Below are 17,524 nucleotides of genomic sequence, written 5' to 3' on the forward strand. Positions count from 1 at the left end.
GTGCCTACCTGAGGATTAAATGAAATACTGCAAAACATGGTTAGCAGAGTTCTGGGCCCATGGTAAGTTTCATTACATGGCAGCTATGAGTTTCCTCTGATCTTGGTCTTTTTATCTTGAAACAGGAGATTGAAATTTATTAATAAAAGACAGTCCATATTTAGCTCTGCATTCTACAGCTGATGACTGGTTCATTTATTGTTTGTTGTTGTTCAGTTGCTAAGTCTGACTTTCCCGTGACCCCACAGATTGCAGCCCGCCAGGCTCCTCTGCCCATGGGATTTCCCAGGCAAGAATACTGGAGTGGGTTGCCATTTCCTTTTCCAGGGGATCTTCCCGACCCAGGGATCGAACCCACATCTCCCACATTGCAGGGGAATCCTTTACCACTGAGCTACCAGGAAGTTCCACCACAGAGGGCAGAGTATGCTAACACACCTGATAGAGCACGCAGAGGGTAAAACATGGCCATGGGCACCAAATGAAGGCTCAGCTGAATACTGTGATTCTGACATGAGGCAAGCTGACCTCAATGTTTATGCAATAGATCTCCTCTAGCTTAAGCATCTCTGGTTTCTGACTCAACAATCCCAAGACATTCCTGAGCTTGAACTAAGCTGGCAGATACATAGTGGAGGAACAAAGACCTAAGTCTGCATCCAGGGTCTACCTTTTGCTAACTGTTCACTTGTGAGAAAGTTACTTAACTCTTCTGAGCCTCATTTTTCTCCTCTGTAAAATGGGGACAAGAGTCATAACATCACAGGGTTGCTGTGGAAACTCAATGCAATCAGGCATATGATATACATCATGTAGGGGCAGCCAACAATAGCTGAGTCCCTCCTCTTTGCCAATCACAGTGCTGGACTGTGTGAAAATGACAGTCCTAACCTTTAGGAATTTAGTCTGGAGGGAGGTGGCAGATTCATGAATGCATGGAACCCATCTGTGCTGTGTGCTGTGCTTAGTCACTCAGTCGCGTCCGACTCTTCGCGACCTCACGTCTGCTGCCTACCAGTTCTCAGCTCCAAAATCAGCACCTCAGATCTTACAAGGGATTTCGCTGAGAGGGAGCACCTGCAAAGCCAACATTTCCAGAATGTTGTGAAAACTTCTGGGACCAACATAGCAAAGTACCTGACATCAGAATGCAGTGAAAACCAGGGGCCGTGCAGTCACCACGGTAGCGCTACGGGGCGCTGGCCGACCACAGCGGGGTGTATGAGGGCCTGCGCACTAGGTCTACAGTGGGGCATGACTGAGTCTGCCTGGAGTAGAAGGGACAAGCTGCACAGAGTTGGGGACGGCGGTGTTGCCTCCTGAAGGATCTGTAAGAGTTTACCAAGTGGACTCAGGAGTTGGGCAACTGAGTTACGAGGGGGGTCCCCCGTGGAGATAAGTCCGTGCAAAGACCCAGGGGCCTGGCCCTATCCTAGGCCCCTCAAGTGGCCCAGCTCCACTGCTTCTTCACATGCATGATTCAGTCCAGACTGTGTGCTTTCCAAGGCTCCTGGGTGCGACCAACCCCTTTCCCTCCCACTGAAGGAAGCCCACCAGCATGGAGGGAACAGCAGTGATTTTATCATGGAGATCATCGGAATGCACTATAATTAACTTTTTTTTTTTTTTTTAAGCAAAGCCCTCCCAAATGTTGGTACTGATTGTTGGTAACTGCTTTCTCGTGACTCATCTGACTACTGAGCTTTCCACGTGAGGCACATCCCCCATCCTCCCCAGACTAAACACCTGGCTGCGGAAGCTGAAAGGGGCGGGCAGAGGCTGCAGGCCCTCCCCTTTCCTGGTGCTGGACCGGGCAGGAGGAAAAGGCAGAAGGTCTCTCCAGCCAATCAGCAGAGAGCTCCAAGCCAGCCTGTGCTGAGAGCTTGGAGCAGGGTCTGGTGCAGACGAAACTTCCTTCTTTGCTCTGGCCCGACAGTTCCGTAGGCCCATGGACATCACACAGTCACAGACACCTCTGCAATTGAGCACCTCGGCACTCGCGCCCTGGCAGCTTCTAAGTCTCCCATTCCACAGCCTGAGCCACCACCTCTTCCCATTGTCCCAGCAGCTCGGTCGGCAGCACGCCCCTCCCGGGGGGCTGAGGCGGCCGTGGCCACTTATCTGACGCTGCACTCACCAGCTTGTTCCCGGCCAGACGGTAACAGGCTGGCCCCAGGCCAAACCCAGGCCGCTGAGAGCCTGAGTGATGAGGCCCAGGCAAGCTCCTGGCTTCCCTGGCGCCTCACTTGGGTTTTGTCCTGTCTCTCTCCGTCTGGCCAGACCTAAGGGCATTTCCATGAGGGTGATGTTTGTGACGAGACCTGGGCCAAATGGCCCTGCCTGTGGCCCTTTTCCCCGGGCAGGGTGTGTGTGTGTGCCCTGTGGCCCTCTGCCAGGGGGGTCCAGGGGCGGCTGCCGCCCTCCCTCCCCCTCCACTCTTCCTCACACTCACGAGTCCCTGACCTCTTCCTCACCTGCATGCCCTGTGCACGCATGTCAGCCAGATCTGTTAAAGAGGAACAAGGCTGCAGGGGTCACTCTCTAAAGGTCTCAGGAAAGGACAGCATGGAGCCTCGGCTCTGGCCTGCTCTCAAGGTGGTCCTGCGAGGCCTGGGACACGACCCCTCAGCCCAGCCTGGGCACCGCCATGCACATGCCAGCCCTCCTGCCACAGTGCCATCCTAGGGACTGACCAGAGAAGGAAAGAGAGTGTGGCCTCCAGCTGCCACAGGGAAACCGTTTCTAAAATGCAACTTTAAAAATCAAAAGGAGTAGGCATTTCCAGCTGTCTTCTCTCCGGAGAAAAACATAATCAGCTCGGTTTGTTTTCTCAGTGGATAGAGAAGGGACCTTAAAATCATTAAATTTTGGAGCTTGTTAGGAGCCTCTCGGGTCCCCTGGCATAGCCTGCTTGTTCCAGAGTCTGTCGGTGACAGAGCCAACACTGGTCCCAGGACTTGTCACTTCTAGGATATTAAGGTTCAGAGAGGTTAAGCAACTTAGGGAAGACTACACAGCCTTGGCTCAACCACAGTTCAGACCCAGGTCGCATCTTAATGACTCTGGGATACTGGAAATTGCCATGGAAAGCCTGGGGGAAACTGATGTGGATATCATTATATAGATGCTTGACTTGACCTCCAGTGCCAGCTGCCTGGGACCTGACGCTCCATCGCAACTTCATGTACCGGGTTCCAGACAGCTCCCGATAAAAGATCAGCTAGATTTGTGAAGTCTGTTATTAGAACTCGCATGGTTCTGATAACAGAGACATCATCACTGTGAATATAGGATAAAGGAAGTAGACCTAAGCTAGCCTCATAATACAGAGTTCCTAAAACAATGGAGTTCTCCCACAGAAAACACAATATGCACCTGACTCCCCATCAGTGGACCCAGCTGGAGCCGTCGATACCAAGCCTGGGCCAGTTCTCCAGGGTTACTTCTACTCAGCATTTTAATGCCTAGTCTGAAGTCCTGACTTCTTTAAATATGTTAACCCTAAATATATAAAACTCAGTAGCTATGATTTGGGGCCACAACAGGTGGCAATCACTCTGCTTCACAGAGAACACACAGAAATCACCCATCCCTCACGACGGATGTTCCCCGGCCATGGAGCCACAGACAGCCCTAACAAGACTGTTTTCCTAGATGGATTTCTTATATATAGAGAGAGACAGAGAGATAAAGGCGATTTTAACATCACCCTGCAGCATGTGGGATCTTTGTTCCCCAACCAGGGATCGAACCTGGGCGTCCTGCACTGGAGGCATGGACTCTTAACCACTGAACCGCCAGGCAAGTCCCCTCCCTTTATATTTTATTTCCCCCTACGAGGCAGGAAATATGTACATTCAGTTGTGGTCTAAAACAGAGAACGAGATTGGTCACTCGTGTCTTCCATTCCTTCTGGAGGTCAAGCAACGGTCGCTCCGGTGAGGGCTGCTGGTCCCACACGTGTCAGAGGCCCGGTGGAGGGCTGGAGCGAGGCACTGTGAGGATGGTGAGGGTGTGGCCACCCGGCACGTGGCCTTTGGAGTCACAGAGGCCACGGGAAAACCCAGCTCGGCTCTCTTGCCTCCAGAGCCTGCGCTGTTTTGTTTCTAGAATGTTATTGTAATAACAACATAAGACTCCCTAATTCATTAGTAACGACGTCATCCAGTGATATTTCAAAGAGCATTCTTTGCTAGCTTCTTCATAAACAGATGCCACTTGAGTTCGAGTGGGGTCATCTTCCTCCCAGCTTTGCTTTCTCTGCTCTCCTCCTGGGGGTTCCCCGGTGGCTCAGTGGTAAAGAATCTGCTTGCCAATGCAGGAGACACAGGTTCCATCCCTGGGTTGGGAAGATCACTTGGCGAAGGAACTGACAACCTGCTCCCGTTGCCTGGGAAATCCCATGGAGAGTCAAGCCTGGCAGATCACAGTCCACGGGGTCACAGAGAGTCAGACACAACGGAGCAATTGAGCACGTGTGCTCTCCTCCTGGGATACCTTGGAGAAGAGCACCACGGCAAGCTCTCCTCTGTTACTCAGGCACGTTCCAGGGAGGACGTTCGGCTAAATCCTCAGGCTGTTTACAGCCCTGGGAGATAAACCATCAACTTGTTATTGTTACAAGTGGTGAGTTGGCATCCTTCGGCCTGGAAATCCCAACAGTTTGGCACTTGGCAGAATGAATGTAATCTAGAAAATCCTGGGGCTCAGAACTCTCTGGCCAGCTCACCAGTCACAGGAAAGGATTGCTCTGATGGATTTATGCAGTGGACTGCATTGTAAACCTGGGATGCTCCCCAAGAAAAAAAAACGATAAAGGAGGCAGAATTAAGTTAGCATCATACTTCAGTATCTAGTGGGTCGAGCACTGTTATAAAAGTCCCAGTGGTCTTGGTCAGCATCAAGGAAGGAAGGCAGACGTTGAGACTGCCCCAGGGACAATGAGACTACCACCCCACCTCCCCTATAGCACTTCAGATGCCCCTGCGATGACCCTGGAGGAAAAAAAAACATTGGATCCTGGTCTCTCATCACAAGATGAGCCAATGAGCTGCAAGGCCTGGAATGCTTTTATGTCATTTTTTTCAAATGAATAAGTGATTTTCCCAGAATAGATTTTTCTAATAATTTATGTTAAAATTACTGTACACACAGAGAGAAATTTTGCTAGGAACATTTAAGTGATAGATAAAATAGTGTTTTTTTTTTAAATTTCTAAATGTTGAAACCAAGCAATTTTAGGTGGCATGCTAGAGTAACATCCAAAAGAACAGAAAATCCAGTCACCTGGCCCTAGTCGTGTACATATGTGAGAAACGGGCCATGAAGAAACCTGAGCGTCTTGAATTGTGCTGGAGAAAACTCTTGAGTCTCTTGGACTGCAAGGAGATTGAACCAGTCCATCCTAAAGGGAATCAACCCTGAATATTCATTGGAAGGACTGATGCTGAAGCTGAAGCTCCAATGCTTTGGCCACCTGCTGCCAGGAGCCCACTCACTGGATGAGACCCTGATGCTGGTAAAAATTGAAGGCAAAAGGAGAAGATGGGGACAGAGAAGGAAATGGTTAGATAGCATCACTGATTCAATGGGCGTGAATCTGAGCAAACTCTGGGAGATAGTGAAGGATAGGGAAGCCTGGTGTGCTGCAGCGCATGGAGTCGCAAAGAGTCAGACACGACCTGGCGACCGAATACCACCACCATCCTGAGCATGAAGTGCAGGCATCCTACTTCGGGCTGTCTAGGCTTCCCCAGAAAACAGGTTTCATTTCTCAAGGTTTGATCTGGATGCTAATTATCCTCTGCTGTGGAGCGGTCCCTGCTACTGGGTGGATTTATTACTACTGATTCTCAAACTGGAAAAAAACCAGAATGAAGATGGCAAAGGGAGCCCAGCTCACCGTGGCGAGAAGACGGGAGGCAGGGAAAGGTGAGGGGGCAAGAGGTGACTCTAGGCGCTAAACTGGGTCAGCACATGATCACTGCCCTGAGAAGGCAGTAGGAAGAGCCAGGGCATGGAAAGCAGATGTGGAATCCCCGCATCCTCCAGTTCCCAGTCGTGGGACTGCTCCAAACCGGGCCTCATGAGTCTAAAATAGAGTGTGTAAAGCACCCAGCAAGTGAAAGGCTCCACATCCATGGCAGCCATCCTTCTGACTATATTCCAGTAAAGACAGACACTTAAGGCTCTGTGGGAACCCCGAGGACTGCGTAGCTCTTCCAGAGGTGGGGGCAGGCTTCCTGGAGGAGGGCTGAGGACCAGGCAGATAGCTCTCAGAACCACTGCCCCCATCGTCAAGAAACCAGGAAGATCAGGCTTGGTGCTGAGCAGATGTCCTGTGCTCAGAAAGAGGAAAAAGGATGAAGTACAAGAATTGCGTGCCTACCAGTTGGTGGTATGTGGTCAAACCCCAGTGAAATTATATACAGAAAAGTTGATGAAGAGGGGTGTGTGGCATTGGGAAAAGTGAAAGGTGATCAATGAAAGCGAACAAGGTTCTCTAGGAACAAGCCTGTAAACTAATTCCCTCTCTTGGGAAGGGTGAACAGGGTGGCCAACATAGGAAAAGGCGCCTATCCAGGACCTGCGGGGTCGTAGTCAGGGGTCTACAGAGCTCCTCCACAAGGTGCCCTGGGAAGGCTCTCATCGCTGCAGCCAGGGGGTCCAGAGCTTCACCCCACCAGTCTGGGGAGCCTCAAGGAGCTGCTCTGAACCCAGAGAACCCCCCACAGCCCCTCCTAATCTGACTTCTTTTCTTTTTGAAATCGATTTGAAGTCCCCATCTGTCCCCTGCCCAAGGGTACTGGTGGACACCCAAGAGTGGACGCTGTGCTTTTCAAAGTGTTCTCTGGGAAGCAGTGCTGCTTATCTGTCTATCCTGAGGTCAAACAGGCGAAATGGAATCCCTTCAGGCTCTTCCTGGGCCCCAGGGGCTCTTGTTTGGGGAGGTCTCAGAATGTACCAAGTGCACTGAAATATACCCACCTTGCACTACCAATGTAACTTTTACTGTAAAAATTTTGAAAGGAAATTTTTTAATAATTTAGCATTTGAAAGTATTTGGCCAAGAGCAGCACAATTAATTTATAGTTGGCTCTGAGTTCTCAGGAAACATCAGGCATGTTGAGGAATTCTTGGGGAAGTGAGAAAAAGCTAACCTACAAATTGTTTTCAAAAGTAATAACATTTTTGAAGACTAAATTTAATGGACTTGACAAGATGTTACACATTGTAGAAATTTAATTGTATGCTTATAAATTTGGACTTAGCCCCCCTTTTTTTCCCCCATATTTTAGAGTTAACACATTTTTTTTAGGCCTGAAACACTTTTCATAAGCTCCTGAAAAGCATGTCAGCCCCAGGCAGCGGGCTCTGTGTCCGAGGACTTACAGGGCCTGAACAGCAGGCACAAGCGTCTAGACTCTTTGCCCAAAAGAACCAGAAATGGTCCTCAGAGGGTCACCGCTGGGGCAGGTGCTACAGGAGCTTGGCCAGGATGGCTTTGGGAATGTACCAGCTGTTCTGTGTTAGGTCATTGTTTTGTGCTCTGGTTCACTGAAAAGTGGCGACTGATGGAGAATATAGGTGTTCACAACCGAAGTATGGTTTCCCCAGCTGTCTGTATGCGTGTGACTTGGGCAGCACCCGCTCTCCACATCTGGGTGTCAGCTCTCCTGCCTCACCTGGGACGCCAGACAGGTCCTGACACCGGGCGGGGGCTGGACTCACACCTAAGCAGTCCATGTGTCCTGGCGCTCAGATTTGAGTGGAATATTCCAGATCCAATTTCAACAACTAGTCATTTCTCCTGTTAGAAAACCATTTTCAGAGAGTGGCCAAAAGACCTGGAGGCAGACCATCTGTGAGAATAATAGGGACCACCACACGGTTCTCACGTAAAAGCAGTGCTTCCTGGGGACGCCACAGAAGCCCCTCCCAGGGCCCACGCATGGACTAAGACACCCCAGAACTTTCCCCTTAGGCCACAGGCTCCTCTGCGTGGGCTCAGGTGGCCTAGTCTGGAGACATGGGGTAGAGACGCCTGGCAGGCTGTGGGCTGGCAGCGTGGTCTAGGCCAGCTCATGGCCGGGAAGGGCTCTGCCCTCTCCCCAAGCCTCAGGGCACCACAGAGAAGAGCCATAGAGGTCCGATGTCCACCCACTTCTCAGCTCCTGGCCTCGGCCGGTCGGCCTGGTCAGATCTTCATGGGCCACGGTCCCCTGGTGGAGGGATGACTGTGTTGAAAACTGATGCAGGTGGTGAGCCCACTTCTCCACTGGGGCCTAGGTGGGCGAGTCAGGCTGAAGCTGGTCTGCCTCAGACCCACAGGGAGGACACTGGGACTAAGAAGTCACCTGGGGGTCTCGGCTGACTGCAGGCCAAAATCCAGCTTCACAGAGAGGCCCTGCTGTTGGGGGTGCTGAGCCCCAGATGGGCCAGCGATATGTGGCTCCTGGCTTCCTGGGAGGCGAGGAAACCCCAGTGAGGAGGAAGGGAGTGGGAGGGCACTTAGGGCCCCAAACCTGAAGACCTCCAATGCTCACCAGACCCTGGGACTTGGGGGCCCAAGATTTGTCTGTTCTACACTCCCACGGCCAACATCCTGTCTCCCCGAGGCCTCCTGACTCCAGGGCCCGTGTGCCCTCCACTCCCTGTCCTACCCTTCCAGGGAACCACGCAGACTCCGTTCAGCCACGGCACTTCTCTTCACGTGGAATGTGCTGGTCGCAGCTCCGCTGAGAGTGTAAATATGGTCTTTATAGAGAGAAGGCTGGGGCGCTCCCTGCACTCAGAGCCTCAGGGCCGCCGAGTTAGTGTTGGCCTGGCACTCCAGGCAGGGCTGCCCTTTCAGAAGGAGAGCCAAGTGAAACACCGCTGGGCACTCTGCGCTCTCTAAGGAGAGCCCCACCCGCCGCACGCCAAAGATGCAGCTTCATTGACAAAAAAATGTTTCCATTCTTCATCCCAATGCTTCTTTGTGGCCCTCGCCACTGAAATTCTGGCTTTTACAATACGCCTTTATGGAAAACGTCTATCAGTAAATAAGCTTACACTTAGTCTTGGGAATCAAAAAAGCAAATCCAATCGCTTGTTTGGGGTGGACAGCTCTAAAACTACCAGCTTTCAACTGTCAAAGGAAAGGAAACTCGCACCCTCTCTGGCAGCTGCCCTGGTCGGCCTTGAGCTGGGTGCTGTCTTCCAGAGACCCTCAGAATAGTAAGGTCCTTTCTGATTACAGAAGAGGAGGCGGAGGCCCAGTGAGGACCTGCTCAAAGTCACACAGTGAGGAGATGCGGCCACCAAGCTTTGAGCCAAGGGCTCCAGTCCCAGGCACATAGATATCTGAGTCAAAGTCTGACACCTTGCTGAGTCCTTCACGACGATGCCAGGTGCTCAGTCGTGCCCGACTCTGTGCGACCCCATGGACTGTAGCCCACCAGGCTCCTCTGTCCCTGGGGTTCTCCCGGCAAGAACACTGGAGTGGGAGCCACGTCCTCCTCCAGACACCACGCACACATACCAGTTATAGGTTTCTCATCAGAGGCGGTGTCTTGACTCTGTCATTTTAATGCAGCTGCATGACAATCTCCCTGCTGCTGTTTTTCTGCTCCTTTATCATTTTATTGCTGCCAACATTTCAATGCCAAGTATTTTCCCGACTAATTTTCGTCCACCATTTAATTTACTGACCCTTGCCCTGGCGCCTTTAAGAAGAAAAGGGCATGTGTTTGAATGCAGGAGCTCTTCTAGAGCTCTGCAGGGGTGTCTGAGGAATCACTGTCTGGAATGGGAAGTCACACTCTGGATGGGAGGTCCGCAGGGTCATGTGAAGTGCAGCACGCAGGAGACACATGGAGATCTATTTCAGTAACTGCAGAAAATACTAAACATGTCTACACTATTTCACAGTTACCCCATGACTTTAGAAAGCATGCCATACCTACAAGACTTAAAGGAAAGAATTGCTAGGTGTGCCTTTTTTTAAAAAAAAGAGGAGGTGGTCCAGTGGTCAAGAATCCACCTGCCAAGGCAGGGGACACAGGTTCGATCCCTTGTCCGGGAAGACTCCACATGCCATGGAGCAACTAAGCCCATGCACCGCAACCATTAAGCCCTTGCACCCTACAGCCTGTGCTCGGAATCAAGAGAAGCCACCGCAATGAGAAGATGGAGCACTGCAACTAGAGAGCTGCGCCTGCTCGCTGCAACCAGAGAAGAGCCCGAGTACAGCAAGGGAGACCCAGTGTGGCCATAAGTTAATAAATAAACGCACATCTAGGCAATGGCACCCACCCCAGTACTCTTGCCTGGAGAATCCCATGGACGCAGGAGCCTGGTGTGCTACAGTCCATGGGGTCGCTAAGGGTCGGACACGACTGAGCGTCTTCACTTTCACTTTTCACTTTCATGCGTTGGAGATGGAAATGGCAACCCACTCCAGTGTTCTTGCCTGGAGAATCCCAGGGATGGGGGAGCCTGGTGGGCTGCCTAGTCTTTGGGGTCGCACAGAGTCGGACACGACTGAAGCGACTTAGCAACAGCAGCAGCAGCAATGGTAAAAATAAATCAACAAAAAACATTTTAAAAAAGAAAAGGGAGGCTGATATGTCATAAGAAACACTGAAACAGTTAAAATAGTTATAAAACAGGCAACGGACACTAAAACGTAAGCATAGAAGAAAATCAAGAAAGATTTTAAAAGGCACAACACTTTGACAAAGAAGAACTGCAAGTCCTTATTTTCTTAGCCTGGCTGTGGGGCAACGATTAAGACGAGTGTAGGACACGACTGAAGCGACTTAGCAGCAGCAGCAGCAGCAGCAGCAGCAGCAGCAGCAGCAGCAGGAACACAGAGAGAACTCAGCCAGGCCCCTGCCCTGCAGTCCAACCTGCTCAAGGAGCAGAAAGAGGACTTCCGGATGTGGGCTCTGGACACCACCCGGGTGCAGGTACAGCACCTTCCCCCTACCGGCCACGTGACCTCGGGAGTGTCACCCAAGGTCCCCATGCTCTACTGTCTTCATCTGTGGAGGCGGGGGAACCTACCTGGCAGGTGTGTCAGGAAGATCTCAGGTATGAATGCATGGATGGGGCACGTAGTAAATACCCGCAGTGGTGGCTAGTAGAAATATTTTAGTATTACTTTCACTCCAGTCAAGCCTCTCTTAGCTCCAAGGTTTTCCAATCTGGGGTTTGGAGGTTCATTTACCTTCTAATTATCAGCAGAATTGTGTGTCTTTCTGGATAGAGGATCTGAAGCATCCTCCAAACGTTTAAAAGGACTGGTGGACCCAAAACATTTAAAAACATGTGCCTCTTAAGAAAAAAATGGCCTTTTGGAGAAATGTCAAAGGCAAAGCTGGAACTGCTCCTGGAACCCAGACAGGTAGTGCAGGTGGGAGCCACGAGGCTGACTGCCCCCACCCCCTGGGCCTCAAAGACTCTCCCCGTGTGGCACCCCCGCCTTCCAAGCTGGCCTTTCAGCCTGAGGATCCGTGGGACCCGCTGCAGCTCTTCAGGGAGAGGAAGAGGCCCGGCTGCTCGTCTGCCGTGGGTGCTGTTCTGCAGGCTGCTGGACCTTCTGTCACCCGCTTCCACGCCCAACAGGCTCTCTTGCGCATCTGACTCGGTGTTGAGCTGGGAGGCCTCCCACCCCTGCTCCGCGCTCCGCTCCAGCTGCCGGGGACAGACTCCCATTCTCTGCCTGGGTCCCCAGGGCTGGGGGCTGAACACAACCCATTTTTTCTTTTTCTCCGTCATGAATGTTCTTTCTGGAGGTGTGGGCTCCCCTTCTCGGGATGGAAGAGGCACAAGGCAAAGAAGGAGGTAGCTGTTTGTGTTGTATCTGCTACAGGGCGGGTGCTTGGAACCAAGAGGGCTGGCCGACGGGTAAATGGGTAAGCAGCTGCTCCCTGGAGGATGCAGGGAGGGGGTCAGCGGTCAGTGGTGAGTGCCCACCTTTCTTCTCGGTGCTGCTTCTCGGCACAGAGGGTGAAAAAGGCAGTCCGTGCCCTGTGCCCTGCCATCAGGTTCCAGGTGGGGATGCTCACGCACTGGCATGAGGCCTCAGGAAAGGCCCACCTGAGGGTCTGACAGAGACCACACCCAACCTCATCCTGCTTAACCATCACAGAGGACTAATCCAGCCCCATCACTGCCAGGAGGGCGTATGAGAAGTCTGATCAACACAGGAAAAGCTACATACACCTGCCACTTGTGCTTGTCCACAAGCAGAAAGGACTGGACCCACGGGAATACAGGTCGAGAGAAGGCTTCCACCGCCCAGCACAGGACCTGCCGGGCCCAGGACTCAATATTAACAGTTGTTGAACAAACAAACGCACAAATGGAACAAGACAGAGTTATCTTAGGTCTGATCCATTCTCTGTTTAGGACTGCTTTGAAGAGAAGTTGAAGCTGTGTGTGGTGATATTATTTAAAAATACACAGCTCAGTGGCTAGGTCCTGAAAAATATCTGAAGTTTCCTCAGATCAATTAGGATGAATCCAGTTTACTTGGCTCCTAGTGACTCGGGTTTGTGCCCTTTTGCGGACATGACTAACGTTCAAACATGGGAAACCACTGCCAAGGGAAGTTGGGGAGGCGTGAAAGACCTCTCACAGTGACCCCACCTACTCTGACCCGGCTGCCCAAGCTCAGGGAAGTCACAGGTCACAGAACCCCTCTGGTCTCAGTTTCAGAAAGCCATGTATTGGGATGGGCTGGATACCATCCTTTAAGCTCATGGACCTTAAAATGTGAGCTCTGAGTGCCTCCTGGCAGTGATGGGGCTGGATTAGTCCTCTGTGATGGTTAAGCAGGATGAGGTTGGGTGTGGTCTCTGTCCGCCTTGGTGAGCTTGCTCTAGAATATACTGATAGAGCTAAACAGAAATGTTTTTGTTGTTCAGTTGCTAAGTCATGTCGGACTCTTAGTGACCCGATGGACTGTAGCACAGCAGGCTTCCCCTGTCCTTCACTATCTCCTGGAGTTTGGTCCATTGAGTTGGTGATACTATCCAAACATTTCATCCTCTGCCACCCCCTTCTCCTCCTGCCCTCAATCTTTCCCAGAAAGAAAGTGAAAGTGAAAGTCGCTCAGTAGTGTCTGACTCTTTGCAACCCCATGGACTATACAGTTCTTGGACTTATCCAAGCCAGAATACTGGAATGGGTAGCCCTTCCCTTCTCCAGGAGATCTTTCCAACCCAGGGATCGAACCCAGGTCTCCTGCATTGCAGGCTGATTCTTTACCAGCTGAGCCACAAGGGAAGCCCAAGAATACTGGAGTGGGTAGCCTATCCCTTCTCCAGGAGATCTTCCCCACCCAGGAATCAAACTGGGGTCTCCTACACTGCAGGCAGATTCTCTACCAACTGAGCTATCAGGGAAGCCCACTCTTTCTCAGAATCAGGGTCTTTTCCAATGAGTTGGCTCTTCTCATCAGATGGCTTCAGCATCAGTATTGGAGCTTCAGCATCAGTCCTTCCAATGTTTCCCTGGTGGCTCAGATGGTAAAGAATCTGCCTTCAATGTAGGAGACCTGGGTTCAGTCCCTGGATTGGGAAGATCTCCTGGAGAAGGAATGACAACCCACGCCAGTATTCTTGCCTGGGAAATCTATGGAGAGAGGAGCCTGAGGGGCTATAGTCCATGGGGTTGCAAAGAGTCAGACACAACTGAGCAATGAACAAAAACTTAAGTCCCCCCAAAAGATATCTGGAGGCCAGTGTCTGAATCCCAGAAATGTCCCAAAATTTCTGGCTACAGGTTCTGGGCACCACTGGGGCCCCTGTGACCCAGTAGAAGTTCACTTACTAAAGCCTGCAGCAACTGTCCCCAAGCACCGTCGCTGGGAAGGCTGGTGTGGAGTCAGCCAGGCCAGGAAGGGCAGCGAGCCAGGCTCACTGGCCAGGCGGAGCCCCACCAGGTGCTGACAGACGCTGCTGCCCCTCAGCAGGCTCACATATCCTTCTGCCAATAAAACAACTTAGAAAAATCACTCCCGGAATTGCACACAAATATCCCAGCCATCCATACAGTTCCACGAGGTAAACATAAGCTGCCTCTACAGAAGGGGGAAACAGAGGGCTTGGCAAGTAAGGAAGCTCGGCCAACCACACCATGTGGCAGTCAGGGGTGAAAGTGTACGCGGAACCCAAGTGTCTGGGCCCCCAAGTCCTGGGTTCTTGTCTTTACATCACGTTACTTCTCAAACTCACAAACCCAAAGCAGTGCCCTGCAGGCCTGTGGCTTCCAGCCAGAGCCCGGCCTGGGGCTGTGCTGCTCCGGGTGCAGCCGGCGGTGGAGGGGTGGGGGTGGAGAGGGGAGGATGCAACTCGGGGGCCAGGTGACAGGGCGGTCCGTGATGCATGCACACCTGTGTCCCCAGGCCCATGGAGAGACTGCCTGCAGGCCCTGGAAGACGGCCATGACACCAGCTCCATCTACCTGGTGAAGCCAGAGAACACCAACCGCCTCATGCAGGTGTGGTGCGACCAGAGGCACGACCCCGGGGGCTGGACGGTCATCCAGAGGCGCCTGGACGGCTCGGTCAACTTCTTCCGGAACTGGGAGACGTACAAGGTGAGGACACCCACACACACACACACAGAGCGCCAGGGTCCTCGGAGGGAGGCCTGTGTGGCCCCGAGGGAGGTGGACCCTGACAGAGCCAGCAGGTGGAGAGGACTGGCTGCTCCTCCCCTGCCCCACCAACAACTGTGGCGGGGTACAGAGTGAGGGGTCCAGACCACGAAAGCCCCACGGACAGGGCTGGATGTGGGGAGCACTGTGGTCCCAGCTGGGGCTCCCAGGAGAAGACCTGCCCTCGGAGCCCAGAAAGGGCAGGGCCTGAGGCTCCAGGGGCCTTTGAGCATCTCCCACACGGCCCGCTGTAGGGAACTGTGGAGATACTGGGTCCTAGCCCCAGGGTTCAGCCTCAGGGCTCCCAATTCCCAGGGAGCTGAGCGCTCCTCCTCCTTCCGCCCACTCCTGGCTTCCTCTTCTGAACAAAGAGGCCGTACTGAGGACACCCCCGCAAGCAGGTGCTTCTGTTCATCACCTCCTTACTCTCAGGCCAGCCCTGGTGGGGAGAGGCTGGCCTGGACCCAGTTTAGGGATGAAACGTCTGCACAGACAGGAGCAGGCAGAGCAGTGAACACAGCTGAGGCACAGGCTTGATGCCCGCACGCTGACCAGCACCAGGATCGCAGCACCCACACGAGGCTCCGCGGGCCCCACTCCTGCCCTGCTTGTCCTCCAACCCACCTCCTGACCAGCCTGTGCCCTTTGCTTCCTCCTCTTTCTCCACTGCCTCCTAGCTGAGAGGTTCTTAAAGACTCACTTCCCTAACTCCTTCCATCTCCTTTCCACGTTCCCTTCCTCAGAGCAGTTGGCACAGGGGTTACATCTGGGCTTCTTGGCTCAAATCCTGGCTCACGTGCTCTGCGACTCTGGGCCTCTCTGGGCCTCAGTCCACCCACTCTAGGGAGGACACTGAGAGTGCCCCGCTCACAGAGCTGGTGTGAGGATTAAGAAAATAACCTATGAAAAGTTCTGATAAGAGTGCCAGCACATCGTTAAGTGCTTACTGAACACTAGCTATTATTATCATTAACAAATTCAGCTATTTCCAAGACTTCAAGTGGCCACCACCTGGCTGATGACTCTCAAAACTATATGGAAAAATGGTAATATATCCACTGGATTCTAGACCTAGGAGGGATCATGCCTTTGTCAGAGGTCACATCTGTGCCTTAGTTTATAAGAGACTCTTACACACAGCCCCTCCCCAGAGAAAGGAACGGAAACTCAGAGAAGGTAAGAGAATTGCCTAAGGAACTTATGTTGCAAGCCTACTGTGTGCTAGGCTCTCAATTTACCAGGTTACGTGTGTCCCTAGAGCAACCCTGCAGGATGGGTAACGTAGAGGAACCCATGTTCACATGCTGCCCAGCACGGGACAGGTGCTCTCTCAGTGGTCTTGAGTGATGCCTGACTAAGGCTGAGAACATGCGAAGTGACTGATCAAGTGCCAGCCAGGTGGGGAAAACAAGGGATTATATGCAGGCCTGCCTTCTGCTCTGCCTGCTTCCAAGACCCCGCGTCCGGCACTGAGCTGCCGACAGCTGGGCCCAGCTGGCTGAGCACACTGCGTATTCCTCACTGATGCTCTCCGCATTTTCCCCAGCAAGGGTTTGGGAACATTGACGGCGAGTACTGGCTGGGCCTGGAGAACATTTACTGGCTGACGAACCAAGGCAACTACAAGCTGCTGGTGACCATGGAGGACTGGTCTGGCCGCAAGGTCTTTGCAGAGTATGCCAGCTTCCGCCTGGAGCCTGAGAGCGAGTATTACAAGCTGCGGCTGGGGCGCTACCATGGCAACGCTGGCGACTCCTTCACCTGGCACAACGGCAAGCAGTTCACCACCCTGGACAGAGACCACGACGTCTACACAGGTAGGAGCAGTGGGGTCACTGGCAGGTGAAGGGCCGGGGAAAGGGATCAAAGCCCAGCCTCTGACTCCCAGGCCTGAGAACAGGACCATCCCAGGGCCCAGCTGCCCAACTCTGTTCCCATCCCCTGAAGGTCTACTCCTCCGCCCTCTGCCCACAGATCCCCTTCGCAAGGCTGGGTCAGCGTGGCATTTACGGAAAGGGGAAGGTACAGAGGTCCCCGAATGACACACTGGAGGGCCACTCTGGGCCAAGCTGGACATTGCGCTGGGCTGTGCACGGCGTCACTCCCTGCCTGAGCCCCGGAGTTGGGGCCACACAGCCTTCGGAGCAAGGCCGCCCCGCCTCCACGCCCCAGTGCCTCCCAGTTCCTCTGGGCCTGTTTCCACATCTGGGAATGAGGACACGCCTAGCGGGCGGTGGGTGAGAAGAGGGTGAGAAGTTGAGAGTGCGCCTGCAGTGCTCTGCCTGGGACTCGGGAGACTTGGGCTCTAGGCGGGGACAGTCTCTCAGGTGATGTGTTCGTGCAGCGCTGGGGGGAGCTACTGAGAGGAAATCGGGCAGGAGGGACGAATCCACCTGCCCAAGACTGCAGGCCTCAGGGCCGGATCTTTAGTAAATAAAAAGCTAGAGTAAAAACAGAAACCCCTGAGGAGCACACACAGCCCGGCCCCGGGGCTAGACATCAAATCCCCCGCGTGCATCTCAAGGCTCCACCTCAGCTCCTGGGGACGAGGGGCCCTGCGCCCTTGTCAGGTGGCAGAATTCAGGGCTCTTCTGCAAGGGGCTGAGCCCCACTTCAGGCCAAGGCTATCTATTCTCGCAGGCGAACCTGGCCCCCTAGTCCCAGGCTACAGGCTATCCCCCACTTTGATGATGCTAGTGGTAAAGAATCTGCCTGCCAATGCAGGAGACTCAAGAGATGCGGGTTTGACCCCTGGGTCGGGAAGATCCCCTGGAGGAGGAAATGGCAACCCACTCCAGTTTTCTTGCCTGGGAAAATCCCACGGACAGAGGATCCTGGTGGGCTACAATCCAGGGGTTTGCAAAGAGTCAGACAC

The 17,524-nt window shown here is 53.0% G+C and overlaps 2 protein-coding genes across 23 annotated transcripts in view; one reads left to right on the forward strand and one right to left on the reverse strand.

Moving 5' to 3' along the window:
* Positions 1–17,524, reverse strand: part of RALGPS1 (Ral GEF with PH domain and SH3 binding motif 1) — a 302,499-nt gene that overhangs the window by 125,643 nt on the left and 159,332 nt on the right. The window lies entirely within an intron of this gene.
* Positions 1–17,524, forward strand: part of ANGPTL2 (angiopoietin like 2) — a 36,650-nt gene that overhangs the window by 16,031 nt on the left and 3,095 nt on the right. Inside the window, exons 3-4 of the mRNA XM_069582388.1 lie at positions 14,396–14,589; positions 16,196–16,466. Of these exons, the coding sequence (XP_069438489.1) occupies positions 14,396–14,589; positions 16,196–16,466 (465 nt within the window). The remainder of the gene's footprint in view (positions 1–14,395; positions 14,590–16,195; positions 16,467–17,524) is intronic.

Source organism: Ovis canadensis, chromosome 3, assembly GCF_042477335.2.
Source record: "Ovis canadensis isolate MfBH-ARS-UI-01 breed Bighorn chromosome 3, ARS-UI_OviCan_v2, whole genome shotgun sequence".
NCBI classification, from domain to species: Eukaryota; Metazoa; Chordata; class Mammalia; order Artiodactyla; family Bovidae; genus Ovis; species Ovis canadensis.